General features: G+C 44.9%; 1 protein-coding gene across 1 annotated transcript in view; it reads right to left on the minus strand.

Moving 5' to 3' along the window:
- SLC12A8 (solute carrier family 12 member 8) overlaps positions 1–18298 on the minus strand; it is a 50809-nt gene that overhangs the window by 15717 nt on the left and 16794 nt on the right. The window contains exon 6 of the mRNA XM_032693916.1: positions 7018–7131. Coding sequence (XP_032549807.1) covers positions 7018–7131 — 114 coding nt within the window. The remainder of the gene's footprint in view (positions 1–7017; positions 7132–18298) is intronic.

Raw genomic sequence — 18298 nt, forward strand, 5'->3', positions numbered from 1 at the left:
TTGCAGACGTAAGTGCAATTTAGAGTCAAGAGAAGTTATAGTACATATAATACACATTAAAATATGTAATACAATTTAATCAATCAGTTCATTGATTGATTCAGAGTAGTAACTGTATCACTTCATTGCACTGCCACACAAACGAATACTGGCCCCCATGGATTGCTTGGTAAGAAACTGTGTCTTTTATAGAACCAAGCCACACATCAAAGAACCCTTTGTCCAGTTTGAACAACGCTGGGCAGGGGAAAAGAAACAATATCTGAACAAAACCCATCTTATCTTAATACAAACCTCACAGAAGACAATGTAGTCCAATTGTTGAAAAGAAAAATGCCAGTGTTCATCACAGCAGCACATGTAGCAGGTGGTACTACCCCCGGACCAGATCCATTACAGGTCCCTGCATTCATGGGGGACAGCCACCCTTACAGAGCAGCCTGTCCTGTCCATGTTGAATGATGATCACATGCACATTTAGCAGAGGGAATAACAGTGCTCTCTGCACGTAGGTGGCACCTTCCAGCCAAGGGATCTGCTTTGGAAGTAGGCATTATCTCTGCTTTCCAGATAGGAAAACAGAAACACTGAGAGGGCAACTGATTGTCCCAGCGTCACGTAGAAAACACATGGTAGGACTAAGAATAAAGTACTGAACTGTTATTTTAGGCCAGAGTACAGGGTATTATACAATCAGAGAGAGTCCTTAGCCTAAAAAATTACCATCTAGAGACGCAAGAAAGGGAAACAGGATGAAGCAAAAGTATTAGAGTCTCCACATAAAGACTAGAAACCCAAGGTACAGAGTGGTTAAGAGGCTTTGTCCATGGTTGAAGGAGGAGTCATACCAGCCTTGTCAAGAAAACATGACTTTCCTTGTCACATTATCCCAAAAGTTTTCCTAGAAGACTGTAGGTATCTGCTATAAATAATAAATAAATAAATAAAAATCTGTGATTTAAAATCATGATGAGAATTTGGACAATTTGAAGGCAGGACCAAAGAGCCTCTTTAAGATGCGAACTTCTGCCCATCACCATCCCACCCCTCAGATGTCAGACAAATGTCTCCATAACGACACGTGGGTCAGGAGCCAGCCAGCAGTGCTGATGGAATGGTCCTCCCAAGATGAAGGATAAACAGAAGCCATGGGACAAATCTCAGGATAAAGGGGACAAACACAGATCAGCCAGATGGACACCTTCTCTATTACCTACAGACCTTGTATGGCCACTGATGGGCTGCCAACAGGGCACAATGGCTGGGTTGCCAGTCAAGGAACAGGAACTCTGCTCTGCCCTGTCTCAGGCTTTGCTGTGCATCTTCACAGCTCATCACCTCATCTTCTCCATGGAAATCATAACACTTCCTCTCCTCACTGTGCTGCTGTGAGGATAGCACATAAATGAGCACCTGTTACCAAACACATCCATGGCTTTATTTGTTTATTATTAATACCTTTTCCTTGTTCATCTCTCTTTTTTCCCCTTGATCGGTCCACTCACCAGCCATCTTTTTCTGTCATCTCCACCATGGAGACAGAGCACCAACAGCCACTCCCTGGTCCCCACAGAATCCTGGCATTTCTCAGCTTCTGGAAGAGCTTTTCCTCCAGATTCAGACCAGATTGACGCCATACCAAAAGCATTACAAATCAAAATGAGTTCCTTAATTTTCTCCTGGAAGACTATTTTGTGGATGTATTTCTGAACAGCACAGCTAAAAGCCTGTCAACTGCTGTAGCTTTCTCTAGATAAAGCGTCCAAGCCCTGTTCAAGCCCTGTCCCTTTTAAGCAGTTACACAACAGGCTTAGTTGGAGGTAAAAAAGTTAGGCAGAAGTCCATGGAAATGGTCACAAATATCATGCTGATCAAAGTCTCTGTGAAGCACTCTTAGTGACACGCTACTTTGCCATTCAGGGACAAAGTAGAAAGCTGAGAATACTCTGATTTTTAATTTCAAAGGGAGCAAACTACTGTCAGGAGGACAGATGTTAATCTCATGTGCCTCTTTGCCAACTCTCTCAAACATCTGGCACCACCTTTAAATCTTACATCTTGAGCTTTACTCACCTCTTCCTCATCTAAAGTCCTGCCTCAGCAAAGCACTGGGGAAACATCAAAACAGCATTTTCTGGGCTGAACTTGAAGAAAGTTGAAGAAGTGAGTCATCAGCATGGCAGTGACTGCACAGCCCGGGCTGCCTCACTGCCTCCCTCCCATGGACCCACGCACACTCCGGAGCAGCCAGGAGATGACCTGCCAGAGCCCACATAAAGAGGATCTGGAGACTGATGACTGACCTCCTGCTATGCAGTGATCAGGGGTCAGATCCAGGCCACTGCTCACCATTAGCTTCTGCCACAGCCCCCAGGAGGTCACCACAGTCTCATGGCTTCCAGGGCCAAGGCCATCATAGAGGGAACCAACACAGATATTCTGAGCCACTCAGGCCAAAGCCATCTCCTCTGTGCTGCAATTATGCCTCTGACCTGACTAGTACAAAAGTATGGACAATCTGGTAGTACAGATGTATGGACAATGCCAAAGTCACCTCTTCATCACCACCCAAAAAGTAATTTTCCAGATGGGATGACTGCTCCCAAAGAGCAGTTCTGAGAAGGTCTTTTGTAAGACTAACCAATCCACTTTCCAATGAAAGGACAACCTGATTAATTTTAAAAAAACACCATCCTACGCAATCTCCACCATCCAAAGCCTCTGACAGCCCCTACCAGAGAACTGGTCTGACTTGCAAGAAGCCACAAAAAGCCTTGCCAGAGATTCTGGCTGCGTGACAGAGGAAAAACCCTACGCTTGTGTATGAAACTCAACAACATAGAGAATTCAGGACGTTCCTTTCTTCAGACACAGGGAAGAAATCCCTAGGGAAATGGCCAATCCCCTCTGAACTCAATCAATCATATCTGTAGACTGTTCACAGAGAAAATTATCCACCTCTCTGTTTCAACGAGATAGCAGGCTGGATTTTCCACACTGGCTATTATCTTAGAGAGCAGCAGATAATGACAAAGCTCCTGGACAAGGAAGCATGAAAACACGGTCAACCCAGCCAGGAAATTATGGCTGAGACAGTCTGTACATTGCTGCTATTCCCAGTGTAATCTGGCTCTGGGCATCATCCAGGTGGTGGATACATGCAGGAGGGGACCACCTACATTGTCTGTTAGACACCACCACCAGCTCCACCAGCTCTGGCTTCTAACTCCACCAGCTATAGTTTATGACTGCAGATACGATCGCTTGCAAACACCCATTGCATTTTTCAGTGAACTTACTATAAAATATAAAAAGGAGTTTTTTTTTTCCTTCACCCAAGAGATGAAGAATGGAAAATGTTAGATAAGAATTGTAGCTAATTTTTTTAAAGGGCTAACTTCTCCACTGATGTAAGCTGGCACCTCTCCATGGACTTTAATGGAGTTATGCCAGCTTACATCATCTGATAACTTAGCCCAAAGCTTCTAAATCTATTTGCTGTCATTTTGCAAGTGCCAAATATGGTTTATTTCAGAACTGGTTTCAGTACGATGATACTTTCCACTACCGTCGCTTCAAACGACAACTTACTTTCTTGTATCGCATGACAACACACTTCTTTCATTAGACAGAAAACCTCAGGGATTTTGTAGAAAAAGAAAAACATTTCTTGCACAACAGAAATTACATTTATCTTCATTTTAAAAATGCACTGATGGCTGCATGGCTGCTGCTGGGAGCTGACTGTGGGCAGGCAGCTCCCAAGATTCCCTCCCTGTGCTGGGTGGTTTGCTGAGTGTTTGCCTGTCACAGCACAGCAGCAAAACATGTGCATTAAGAAAGTATTTACAAACATGTAGAAAAACATCTGTTTAATGCACAGCATCTCTATAGGGGCATGTTCACATCTGAGTATCTAGCGAGTACTTGTCTTTTTGACTGAAACCAGCAAATCTGAGTCTTCCATGCCCTTTTAGGCCAGCTCTAGATGTATATTTTGGATCGCTCAGCAACTTCTCAGTGATTAAATGACAAACTTGAGGGAATAAAGCCAGCTGCGCTGCACATCCAACTGAAATGGTTTAAACAGCTATTACCCAGGGAGCAAACAGAGCAGCCTCTGCTTACCAGCACTCAATCGTAAAACCAGGATAACTTTACTTGTGTTGCCGGAGTCATACCAGTAAAATACAGAGAAATACAAAACAACCTGACCTGGAGCAAAACAATCCAAGGAGGATGGTTGTAGGAGGCAGCACGTTGCTACTGGTCTACAACAGGCTGGGATGACCATCCCTTGCCCTCCAGCTGAAGTATCCCCCAACAGCTCCTCCTGCCTGTTTGGTCCTGGGAAGAGTCTCCCCACAAGTCCTGCTCCCCTCTCCTGAAGTGGCTGCCACTCTTTTCTTTTATAGCTACCAGCCTGCATTTCAGAAGTTTTTGTTTCACTGTTATTTCTGGTGGAAACAGGCAACTTCATACCACTTTTCAGTACATCCCAGAGACCGAACAAACCAGTTGAATTCAGACAACCATTTCTAGTTAGAGAGGAAAAAGCTTATCCTGAAGAGATCAAAATAGTTTCACTTCAAAGAGGAACATTTCATCTCAGAAAGGCCCAAACAATTTGTTTCACAATTTCCTAAACATTTTTTTAAAAAGCTTTGTTATCAAAACAGCATCTTAAATTGTAAACTAGCATATGCTAAAAATTAAGAAGCATAAACACAATATTTAATAACTAAAGATAAACAGAACATTGCTCTGGGTCAAAGAACTGTTTCAAACTGGTTCAATGTAACCGTTCAAAACTAAATAGCATATTGTTTTGCTGGAACTCTCCTCGAATTTCTGTTGTATCTTAAGGCAAAGGATTTTGCTTCTAGTGCTTCAGTCAGGTCACTGTGGGGGTTCCAGAAGAGGTGGGTAGTTGGAGGTGACAGCCTGGGAGCAATGTTCACCTGTCCCTGTCATTCCTCACAGTCTGCATCACACTGCCTGCCCTGCATCAGAGGCACTGGCAATCCTATCACATCTCACCAGACTCCTATTAATGTTCCTGCCAAGCCCATCCCTGAAATGTCATCTCCAATCTCACAGACCGCCTGTCCTGCTGGTAGGCTCAGGCTGCATCCAGACAGTGCCCACACTGCAGTGGGAAGCAGCTCTGTTCCACCAGGTAGAACCCCAAGCAACCCAGGGCCCCCTTTACACCCAGCATCACACCCCTGCTGTGGGGAGGAGGAGGACAGCTACACTAGTGGGGTCAGATGGGGCCTGGGGGAACCAGCTCTCACTTACTGCCCCAGCCCAAGGAGATGTGGGCTTTGTTCCCAGCACTCACCACAAATGGGCTCCCAATTTGTGATCTGCACCAGAGAAGTCTTGACTCTCATCCTATAAGTTTCTTAATCAGACCACAAACTCTTCCATGCAGAGCACCAAACACAACCCCACGTTTTATGAGGCTCCTGATCTCTGCTACAAACAGCAATAACAGGAGCAATAAAAATGTTATATGGTACCACTGCCACTGCTACTCCGAAGGAATAATTTAAATCCTATAAATAACCAAGCAATTAAAAAGAACACATGAAAAAGCTGTGTAACAACCAAAGTAATTATACATCATCCCAAACTGTATTTTCAGAGAATGTTTAACATTACTACTGGTATTACTACTGCTAACTAAACAGAGCAACAGGCTGCCAGGGCTTTAAATAAATTGTATCTATTAGCTTTGGCATTCTTCCTCGCAGCCAAGCATTAGCAGTGATGAAGAATCATTTAATACGGCTAATCACAGTAATTTTCTGTGCAGTCTTGTCATAACTATTCCTTCTTCTATAACCAATGAACTGGAAATGAACTATAACCAATGAACTCTGCTTTCTTGCACTAGAGGCAGAGCTCTCGAGGAACGTCTTTTTCTCTGGCTGGGGGACTCAGATGGGCCAGTCAAAAACGACAACAAAAAAGAGGGCAGAAGCCATTTTCTCCATGGTGCCAATAGTTCAGGCCAGTGAGTTTTCCAAGAGGAAGTCTACAGAGAGGCAACAGCCACCCTAATAAACTGGGAGAAAGGATTTCAAAGGATGATTTTAAGTCCTGCACTAGGTGCACCTGACAAAGTGACTTCTGCTACCAGACCATTTCTCCAGTCCCATCCGTTTCACAAAACCCTTTCATTTGTCTCCTCGTACTGCAGCAATTCTGCAAACAACTTCCAGCGAGTTGCTTAGAGCTAATCCTCTGAAAATTCATTCTGTAATCCAAGGATTCATCACTATGGAAACTGCTGATAATCGGTACTTTTTATAGCTTAAAACACCCAGCATCAACAAAAGGTATTGTAACTCCAACTGATAGTTATTGCATTCCCACTGGAGATTGTCAGCTCTGGAAAGGGGACATGCATCTTCCTGCTAATTTAAGGGAATGAATAATATGAAGGCATCTAATTAAGCTCATGAATGAGAGCTCTGCCAACATACAAAGATGAATCCATGATGCCATGCAGTAAGTGGTGGGTCAACATCACGAGCAGTGGCATCAGCCCAGCTCAGCCACCTACTGAGGTAAAGATGGAGGGAAAGTCCTCCTGTGCTCTTCCTACTCTCCCAGTGCAATCAAGTCACAAGGCTCATCTTATATGATAAATCATGCTCAGCCCTTTTAAAAAGGCTTGATATCTCGTGGCCTGACAGCATTGGCCAAGATCAGTGCCTGAGCCTTGTCCTTGGCAGAGAAGGATTTACACCCCATCAACCGACGGAGTTAAGCAGCAGTTTCTGGTTACAGAGATGGAAGAGCACATCCAAGTGAACAGGACAGGAGAGTGCAAAATTTCAAATGCCGGAGGGAAGCCTGAACATTTTGAATCAACCACATGAGTCTGCTATGGCAGAGTGCAGTCCTGCTCGCTTCGCCTTGCAGCCCAGAGGAACTCCACTCGCTTCTGCTCATCTCTGAGATGTGCCTGTGGAGGGAAAGAGGGAGGACAAAACTTAATAGTACCTGTGGCAGCTGGGAAAAACACTCCAAAAACAGTGAAGAAGGACTCCCCCTGGCTGTAGTCTGGCAGCGTGTTGTTGGACATCAGCTCTGCGGAGTAGCCGACGAAGCCGTTCTCTGCAAAGACACGGAGGGCGAGAGGAGAACCTCAGAAACCAGCAAGGCTGCAGGAGACTGTCCAGCTGCTCTCAGCGACCACCCGTCCTCTCAACGCACCAAACTGCAGCGGCTGCTTCCAGGGATCATTTGAAAGGATAACTGTCAATTTACACGGTGGGGGGCGAAGGTAGAAAAGAAGTCCGTGTGGTTACAAGGTTGCAAGTGCCAAGGAAAGGCGCAGGGGTGCAGACCAGCACATGGAGAGGCACCACCAGGCTGGACAGCTCCTGCCAAGCCAGAACACGGATTGTATGGAGTCCTGTCTCCAAGCAATCAGGGCATCTTCCTGTGAAACCCGGCTACCGAAGAAAACTGCCTAAGGGATCAGATATTACATTTTTAATATTATCTATACTTATTTATCCATGCCAATCTAATCTTCTTTCCAAAATGAGCAAAATGATGCTGCCATAAGACAACTGCAATTCTGAGCAAGCCCTCACACCATATCCCAGTGCTGTGTTCCTGTTAGTCAAGCTCTTGCACAGACAAGACCTGAGATGTACCCATGCTGTGAAGCTGCTACCAACACACCCAATTTATATACACTGGTTGCCAATGAACCCAGAGCCAAAAACACCGATTTGCTGCAGGGTGGTCTTTCCCCTACAAGATGACTCTCTCAGTGGAGAAGGAATAAAGAGCTCTAAAACTGCCCACTGCCTCATCATACCCTTACCCTCCTGATGCCTTTGCTCTCCTGTTGCTGCATTAGCATCTCCAAATCTGGTCAAAACATGGGGCTGTGCAGCACAACCAGCCGCACTCCCCCCGCCCCCAGTCTTCTGCAGATGATTATCATGGCACAACAAGGAGCAAATGTAGAGACCCTTGGCTGTGCCCCACTCCCCACATCAACTTCTGCCCCGTCTTTCTAAGTCACACACAAAACCAAAAAGTTTTTACTTTCCAAACAAAAAGTTTTACAGAAGATAGGAGAGAGGGGAAAGCAATAGGCAGGATATCATCATCACGCACCTCATCTACTCATACATAATGGAGGATCCCTCAGTTCACAGTGGAAGGATGGATCAAATTCTTCTATAAACCTGGATTTGTTAGGAAGATTTGAGTCTGACAGCTGACGTACCAGCAGGGCATTCACTAGGAAAGGTTTTAGATGCTTACAGATAGAAAAGATAGCTTATGATAGCTATAGGTTAAGGAATTAATGGATATGTCTATGAAATTAATAATTTCATTTTCAATAGGCAACACTACCTTTTAACGGAGTATCTTAATCTATGGAAACTTCTCCTCCCTGTCAGTACTCCCAATGGTCGTGCCAGCTGGGGGTAGAAGGTGAGGAAAGTCGGTTCCTTTTTTTCTCCTGCCACTACAATCTATTTCCACAAGACATGTGACTGCAATAACCTGAATTTTCTCATTAGCAAGCAGGATGTTGTTTATGGCTGCACAGGGTGATGGCCAGAAATTAAAAAAAGACTCCATCAAAGCTGTCCCATGCCTCAAAGACAACATTAATAATGTTTGGACAATAGATTAAACCGGAAAATTAAATCAGAGCTCTGAACACAAGACATATCCATTTAAAGTCTCAGAATATAACTAACCACAGAGCTTTGAAGTTGTCACAGAAAAATCCTATAGATAATCAAAAGTTTCCTACTACATCTGCATTCATTGTGTTTCCCAAACATGGATGGAAACACACCGATAGAAGAGGTCTCCTGCTGCTAGGCTTTCTAAAAGCACTAGCTATCTCCACTAGGAACAAGTCCTAGATGAGATTTAAAGGGAATAAGCTGAGCACAACACACTGACCTCTGGACCTCACAGATGTCTGCAGAAAGTGCAGTTTCTGGGGAAGTAAAGGGGGAATTTGTGTAGGCTGTATGTTCCTGTAAGACTAGACCTGAGTGCCTTCAACTGGAATCCACATCCATGATGGCACATGGGCTGGCTGCAAAGCTCCCACCAAACTGCTCAAGGAAAATTTGGTCCTTGGCCAAGGGATTTTTCACAAAGTATGGGCTCCTCATAGAAATGTTAATGTTTCATTAGTAAAACAAAAGAAGCGAGCAAAATATTCATCTCACCCCAAGAAGATCTGCAGGCCTTCTCCAACCGGTGCTTCGCAGCAGCACCATCAAATACATCTATGTCACTTGACAGAAGTTTGATCCGCTGATTCATAGAAGTCTCTCTTGAAGTGGACTCTATCCTCTCTTGATCGCTTACTCTCATATTTTCCTGTCTTTATCATTTAGGTTTCCCCTAACCACAAATTGTCCTTTTCACACCATTTTCCTAGTTTGTGGAGGTCATCTGAAGGCCTGACTCTCTCTGCCAGATGCTGCAAGTCCTTCCCAGCTGGGGGTCACCTTCAAATTGAATCTGCATATTCTCTTTAGCATCATCCAGGAAGCTAAGAAAAATGCCAAATAACACCAAACCAAAACCAGACCCCTGCAGAACTTCACCAGGCACAGCGTCCTGCTTTGCAAGTAAACCATCTCCAGCTGGGGTCTTCTAGTGGTGTTTTGAGGCTATGTAATTCAAATGAGGCACTTTGGGTGCCTTCTGTTTCCTTCCTCATACAAAAGGCCAAGTATACAACCAGGCTGTATTTCCTGTGGTACTGTTTTGGCCATACTATGGCCACAGACTGACCATGAGACTCATGAGTCCAATGTCTGACCTGCATCTGTGTGTATTTGACTGCTATTAATCTCAAGATGTGCAATGATACCTTGTGCTCCTTTCATTCCTACGTCCTTCTCTTTCCTACTTAATTCCCCTAAGCGGAAATCCTGGGTGAAAGAAACAAAGCCTGAAACCATGGCAGATGTCCCTGGAACCACAGAAAACGACAGCCATAGATTTATTGAAAGAGCCACAGGATGTGCCTACATCTCTATCCCACTTCTGCTTCCTCTCCTCACGGCTCTGGCAGGTGAGAGGAAGCCCAGCCATTCCACATTTCCCCTGTATACAGAACCAGGAACTTTCTTGACTAATTAAAGAGAAGTTCATCCAAATGTTAGTTGTCATTGCAACCTCATTTCTCATTCAGTCACCCTCCTGTGAAGCAAATCTCACATCCCTTTTGATTGGTTTTGCACCAGGATTTGCAGTCACCATCAATTTAAGCAAACTATGGGCACAGGAGCACAGAGCTGAGGACAACACCCTGGGAGCATCTCCTGCCTGCCCTCGTGCCTGCGACTGGAGCGAGTCATCTATGACCTTTCAGCTGTCATATTAATGGGACTAATTGTAGCTGACAGGGCAATTGGGCTGAAAATCATCCAAAACAACACAGGAATCAGCAACTGAGACCAATCGGTTAAACCAACAGAGCACTTGGTCAGTTGTTCACAGAGTCAATTATCCACATCCCGTTGAAAGTGCACTTCAAAAGGACGAGCTTCGGAAGGAGGAGGGAAGGAAATGCGATAGGGCCTATATTTGGCACTCTGATCTCTAAACAAGGCAAGATCGTTTTATTAATTTTTCTTTTGCAAGATCTTTTTCTCCAGCTTACTGCTGGGTACATGAGATTCAAAACAGATTCCTCCCTCCTCGCTCATTACAAGATGTTTGTCTGACAAATTTTCCTCTCAATCAATTTATGCAACCCCACAGCTTCTAAATCCTGCCTTTAACGATCCTGCTCTCAGCTGGCTTGCAGAGGGCTGGAGCTGAAGTGCTATAAACAATCTTCCTCGTGTCATGCTAGAAGAAAAGAATCCAGTTCCTTCTCTGTGCCGTGTCAGCCTTATGGGAAATGCACAATAAAGAGTGGTAACAATTTATTTTCATCATTAGATACTCACTAAGGAGAAAGCAAATAATGGCTTTCTCAAGTGGTTGAGCTAATATAAATAAACAATTGGGAAAAATTGACTTAGAGCAACATCTGAATTATTCCTGTGATTTTTCACAAATTAAGTCCTTTTAGTTGCCCATATTACAATGATGTAATAAACAATAAAAACTGCCTAGCAAGTTTGAAATGGAAGAGCTTCCAGGATGAGTATCCTCCATTTGCAAGCACAGGGGGACCACAGGAGGCTGCACACCAGCCTGATGCAGCCAGAGGAGGAGGAGGAAGATGGTCAGGACTCTCACATCCCTCCAGCCACCAGGGATGCCTGGGAGGAGGTACCACTTTTCATCTGATTGCCACTGCTGCATTCTCCCTCTACCCTGGCAGGTTTCCGTGTTTGAGCTTTTCTTGCACTTTCTCCCACTTCTGACCCTGTGTAAGGGTGTGAAAGCAGCCAAGGAGGTTTTTGGCACTCAAGACACCCCTTACAAGGGCAGCCCCTCCATGAGGCCCGGGGTTTTGGAGGGGGAACTCCAAGAGGTTGGAGAAGGAGCGCAAGGCGAAGCTGCGGTTACACAGGGTCAGGCCATTATGCAACGGCACAGAGGACGATGGCGCTGCCAAGTTCCAGGCAACCTGGAGCTCATTACAGACTAGTCAAGTCTTGGCCAAATTCAATAAGCCTGTTCACAAGCTTAAGGTTAAGCAAAGCCTGGCACCGAGGCAGGGGCTAAATAATGCAAAAATGGAAAACCACCTTAAGAAACAGCTCCCAGAAGACAGTTATGTATTGCACTCTTCTTGTGATTAGAGATTTTAATTACAAAGGTGAATGCTGAAGGGTTGAAATGGTTAGTGTTTTTTTTTCTTTTCCTAAAGACATGAACCCACACCTTCCTGCCTGGAAGGTACTTGCTGAGATTTGCTTTCAGAGGAACAGCTGGAAGTGTTTGTCTTGCAGCACATTTCCTAGGTCTGATCTCAGCATTTTCGGGATCCTGTGTGATGTAAGACACGGAGAGCCAAAGAGTAATTATATATCCTTGGCATAATTATCTCTGGTCTCTCTCTTTTTCCCATTTCTTCTTCCATCTCTAAACCCTTCTGGCATAAGCTCTGAAATCCAGTTGTTCCCCTTGGATGCCAGTCCAAATACACACCCAGAACAAGGTCCTGGTGCAGGTGCTGGAGATATCCAGGCACACAAGTGTGGAGAAAACAGGAATGGTCCTCACAACCTGGTCTCACAGCTGCCATCCTCATCTGAACACGCACCTCTGCAGTAAGATAAGGTTTCACTCCTCACCAACCACATGCTTACGTTTTCCTCCTCCAAACTCTTAGCTGAGGGCAAGTACAAGCCCAGAACTTCTGAGATGTTAACTCCCCAGTGGGCAAGTCAAGCTCTGTCAGGTTGATAACTCTCAGAAGCTGAGGTCTATCAGATGGCTATTGAGTGGCCTAAACGCAATTAATTCCTACATAGGCTGAAGTGCTCTACAGCAGGGAAGGAGTGAAGTTCTCCCTCCAAAAGCCCTTGCAACACTAATTCTTCTCCTGCCTGCAGAATAAGCTCATCCACGGTCTGGTGATCACCAAACTCACAAAGTCACATACTTAACTGCCCATAGCCTATCACAGGAGAACAGTGTCTTCACTTGTCAAGGGAAAATCAGGGATGCCAGCCTTTAATGAAGTAACATTTTGTTGCCAAAGGACCACCAGCAATAGGTTTTTCAGCATCTCAGTGTGCAATCACAGATACACAGGATTAACCACCCACTTAGAAACTGTGGATGTGCAGAGATAGATGCAAAGCCACGAATGTTGTCCAAACCCCAAGGACTTTATCTTAGCGTTCCCCCCACTCTATGCAAATCCTGAAATTTAACTTGAGGCAGCAAACAGTACAGGATCATCTGACACAACAGCTCTGAAAGATGCTCTTCACCAACACAGCCACACTCTGGATGGCTCTGGACTTCCCCAGTGAAGTGCCAGAGAACTACATGGGTCCAACTGACTACAGCCACAGCCCTGCAACACCATGCAGCACACCCAGTGAAGGGCACTGAAAATGGTGCACATCCCCAGTGGATTGGTATAATCGAAGAGGCATGAAGAGGGCACCAGGGTTGCAAAGAACACCTTGAGTCATCTTTCCCAGCAGACAAAAAATAAATCAATCAAAGTGGTGCAGACACAACCCTCCGCATCCCTCCATGCACACGCTCAGCTTCCTGTGTTTGGGCTTGTTTAACACTGACATTAACAATCACATTTCCAAGCTCTTCCAAGGTCACGCTGTTTCTGCAGCCATGCCTTTGCAACTGCCCAGCTGCAGCTCCTGAGGTCCTCACAATATTTTTCCCAGGCAAGTCCAACACTACCATTGCTACTCTCAGGCATTGCCTTACTGCTGCCAGTAGGGCAGTTGGAGGCCACAGGGCCAGCCTGCCACAGGGCAGGTGGAGGCAGGAATGCATGAGAAAAATGTGGAAAGGTTGGGAGGAAAACAGGGAGAGGGAAGAAATACTGGAGGTGGACAGAGGACAGCATAGTGGTTTTTCTGTGCCACGAGTCCACTGCTCAACTTGCTGCAGGTTGACACTTGGCCTGTGGGATGCATGAAGAGATCTTAACAAAAGTCCCAGTTCTCTAAGAGAATGGTGAGGAAACTGGTGAGTCATGGAAGCAAAGGGCATCAAGAAGCATAGCTGCACTGACAGGTACAGAGAATAAACATGACCTTTGCTGAACTTCTACAGGGATACAAAAATGTTTTAACATATTCCAGGACATCTGATTCACCTTTGGATAGACAAGTGTTGGCTGCAAGACTGGGAAGAAACAGCAGGAAAAAAGAAGAACTGTCGGGGAGCAGAACTTGAGGAAGATGGGATGGACTGATGAGACTGATGCCCCTGTCTTCTGACAACTACATCTACCCAAGGGACCACATTCACCAAAGCTGGGTTGCCCTTTTCTGCAGCACTACATGTGCCACGTGAGTCAGCATGGATCAGTGCACATTTCCTATGAGCCAGGATCATGTCAGCTCCACGTTGGACTTGTGGGCAGCAGCACAGCTCCATAGCTGGAGATGGGGCATGTGCAGCCCAGCCCAGACGAACAAGAGTAAACACAGGACTTCTGACTGCTCCCTGCAGATTCACTCTCCATATGTCACAAATGACATCATGACTTGGGTTCATCTCAGTCTTCAGGGCCACATCCTATCTGCTGACAGCTCCCATAGCCTCAGTATTTCTGCCTGGGGAGTCTTAAACTAGACGAGGAAAAAAAAAGAGAAGACTTTCTGTGTTGAATACATGCAGGTCCAATGACTATGCAGTGATAGAAACGAAGCTATTACACAATTAACACAACGGCATGTGGGCACACAGATCAGTGCAGGAATGCTGCAGAGCATCTGCCTGAGCTGTCAGGGCATTGAGAGATGCAGGATGAAGGAGCTCCACAGCCCCTGCTCTACCCCACCCCAACCCATGTTGCTGTTGGCAGCCCTTAGGAAGAAGTACTGGGAAGAAGAGGAGGTAAGAACGTGAAGGGACTCAATTCCCTCTGTAATTTCATCCTTAAACGCCAGTTAAATACATTTGCTACCAGAAGAGTTCAGAGCGACCGCAGACCGCAAGCCACAGGGAGCAGAAGTGAAAGCAGCAGCTCTTCCACAGCTGTCTCCCCACAGAGGATGGTGCCAGCTGAAAATTAAGCACTGGGTGCCGCAGCCAGCATCACCCTATGGCTTGCTGGCCACAGCAAGTGACACCCTCACAAATGCCAAACCAAAGCCGAGCAGCAAGAGGCAGTCCAGGGTGGGGAGAGAAGCCCATTGCCATTTTTCTACTTGTGGTGAACAAATAAGCTCCTGTTTTATCATCAGCACTAGGGAGATTGTTTCGTAAGTTAGGACAAACACTACACTTACGTTTCAAATTCATCAGAGCTGCAAATAGCAAAAAATAGACAGGTTTTAGTGGGGAAAAAAAAGATCAGAGCAAATTTAAAGAAGGGAAGGAGTTCCCTTGCCCAAGACCTTCTCTGCACCCACAATAAACCCAGCCAAACTAAAATGAGAGATTATGTACAGTCTGTAATTGAAGGAGGGAAAGCCACACTTAAAACAATCTAAAAAGGCCAAGCCCTGAGAAAGGCTACTCGAATCCCTTATCTTTTGATGGAAAAGAATGTGCTCCCTGAGATTAATGACGTGTTTACCCAAAAGGAAATCGCCGCCCTTCTGAAGCAGCGAGTGTTTGTTCCTCCCGAGCCCCTGTTTTCTGCTCCAGAGCTGATCTCCCAAACCTCCTGTTTAAAGTCAACACACAATACGGCTTCCTGCTGCCATGGGCTCCGAGGCATCCCACCATTAGCACTCTCCCGAAAACCACACTCCACTGCACCTGTCTATCCCCCACTGCCACTGGCAGAGACAAAACTGGGATATTTAGATCAGACTTTGAGCACCACCAGTATAGAGACAGGCGTCACGCTGACAGCTGCCAGGAACCTTGCTGCAGGGAGATGAATCACCCCCATGCATAAATATTGCTCAGTTCAGCAGACAAATTAGCAAGCGTGGAGACTGACAGAGCTGTCGAGGGAAAGCACTCTGGGCGACCTCTTCTTAAGCTGCTCAGGGTTTTGGCAGTGCATCCTGCAGACCAGCTTGCTGCAGGATGCTCTTGGAAAGAGCTTTAACATCAGCAATGGTCTACTGTGTTAGCAGAGGCACAGAGGAGTATGGGATGTGTTGCACTGAATACCCTCAAGCGAGCAAGAAAGCCTGGAGCAGAAGCACTGGGGATGATCTGTTTGAGGAAACCTGCAAAAAAACTGCTCAGGGGCCATCAGCCCTTTACATATGTGACAAACCCAAGTATTCGCATCCTCCCTCTCTGGTAAATGCACCCCCAGTAAATGCACTCATGCTTCATCTCCAGTCTCCTCTTGGGGCATCTCAACCACGAGAGCCATCAGGTCATGAGCACCTCCTCTCCCTAAAGCCAATGGACCTGCAATACTGTGTGCTGGCCAACAGCTAAAAATAGGACAAAAGGCAGAATAAACAAAAGGAGCTGCTTAAATCTGTCTCTGATGTTTGTCTTTAGCTGATGGAGCGATTTTCATTTGCAGGATGCTTTCACCCCTCTCAGATCATGAGGCAGACTAAGCTCCCCCCCAAGCTCTCCCCAGCCACATCTCATCTCCTGCAGGACTGGACTGGGTGGAAGGAAACGCTAATTTCTGCCAAACTCCCCATGCGCCTGCTTTATCTCCATCTCAGCTTCTCGGCAAAGTGGAAAACCACTAACGTACACAAGAGCACACTTGGAGCCTGAAAGGACCCACACAGGCAGCTCCTCATCAGAAAAGCACTGCTTAAATAAAGGAAAACTTAGGAATGTGCCTGTGGAAGTAGCTAGTAGAGCTGTTTGGCTCTTACTCTGTCTTTACGGATTGACAAAAACTTTTATTTTTCGCAAAAAAGCCAAAAAATGGATATTTTCTGCAGGTAGAAACTTTAAAATTCTGGTTATGAGAAAAAAGGGAAGATATTTTAGCACAGGTGTTTCAACTTTATAAATTCCACTTATGTTTTATATTATTTAATGCTAAGAACTAGACTTGCTGTAATATATAAATCCTTCCATTACTATTTGATTTTTTGATGTGGTATCCACAGCCTGGCGTGCTCGGTAGTATTCAAACCAGCTGCCGAAAACTATTTTATTCATTACAAAGAGGACAAGAAGTAAAGCCTCCCTTGCTCCATCCTTCTTCTAGGAAAAGAGTTTTCATCAACGGGATATTATTATCAATTACAGAGTGGTATTTCTTGGAAGTCCTGTCCAGAGTCCCCAACTGTGGGAGGCTCTGCAGAACTTCTCCAATGAAAAACTCTAGCCTCAAGAAATCAGAATTTAGGCTGAGTCAAGGCACAACAATTGGAGGAAAATGAATGGCAGATGAACAGTGATGACACACATCCTTTGGACTTTTTGGAGTGACCTCCTCTCTATCTTGGAGCTACTCTGTGTATTATTTTGGACAAAGCCCAAACCATGCTGATCAAATCCCCATCTTTCAAATGAAAGCAGTTAACTATGATAAAACTGAATCCACTGGATCCTGCCACGGTCTACACAGTCTTCTGCCTTTGTGACTAGAGCATCCCATATTTCCAAATTATGGATGTATTATCCACATGACAATGGTACTTCAAAACAGAACTATTCCATTTGTTGACTTTCTGATTTTGTGTCTAAAATGATAGTTTGCTTTTATTTTTGGAAGGTTTTCATTATCCTCTATACAACACACACACATCTACAGCTTCAAGTCTAGCTTCAGAATGCAAATGAAACTGGAAATCAAAGAGCGTTTGATTTTGGAAAGGTTGAGCAAGATGCTGTCATCCCCAAAAAATTGTTTTGTTTGTTTGAAACTATTAATTGAATTCCATTTAAATCAGAGAATAAATTTTTCCTACCAAAATCAATTTTTCAATGGATGCACTTCCCCTTTGAGTAAAAAAGAAAACCAGCAAGAACCACTGGGCCATAACCCAGGCTAATGAAGGTACAACCAGGATAAAATCCCTCATCTACAGGCAAAAAAAGGCCAAAAATTATTAGCACAAGCCAGGAGAGAAGATGATGAAGAGTAGATAAGGATCCATGGCCCACGCAAAGTTTTCTCTTTAGCCTAGGAGAGGAATGCAAACTAGAAGTGCAGCGGCTGGAGGAAGAATATAATATCTAGAAATTATCTTCATAAATTAAATCCCTAAATAAGGAAAGCGGATTCAGGGCACAGCTGAACTGTGACTGGAATTAAACACTGGGGGAATGAAAAAAGAGGAGGTAAAATATCTTCATAATTTGAAAACAATTATGTGGTGGCAAAAAAAAAAAAAAAGAGAAAAAAAATCAATGCAATTAAATAAAGCTGTCCTGTTTAAACACAGCAACAGGGAGAGAGGGAGAAATTGTGAGATTATATATATATCTTTCTCAAACCAGTCAGTTTTATTAGTTCTCTAGCATTAAACAAGTTGCTGGTGAGCAGGGAGCCTGCACAGGAGGCTTTATGGGAGGAATGGGTGGAGAAAGCCCACATGAAGGCAGCATCTGGCAGGGGACAAAGCCAGTCGAGGTATTTCAGGATTTGTTTACAAGCTCTAGGAAGATGAGCTTAGAATTGCCTTGCAGGGAAACAGCAAATAATTAAACCAAACAATGTGTACAAAATCCCCTGTATAAACCAGGAGCAGTAGTACCTATTAAGCAAGTTTAAACCTGTAAC

The sequence above is a fragment of the Chiroxiphia lanceolata genome, chromosome 7, assembly GCF_009829145.1.
Source record: "Chiroxiphia lanceolata isolate bChiLan1 chromosome 7, bChiLan1.pri, whole genome shotgun sequence".
Classification (NCBI taxonomy): Eukaryota; Metazoa; Chordata; class Aves; order Passeriformes; family Pipridae; genus Chiroxiphia; species Chiroxiphia lanceolata.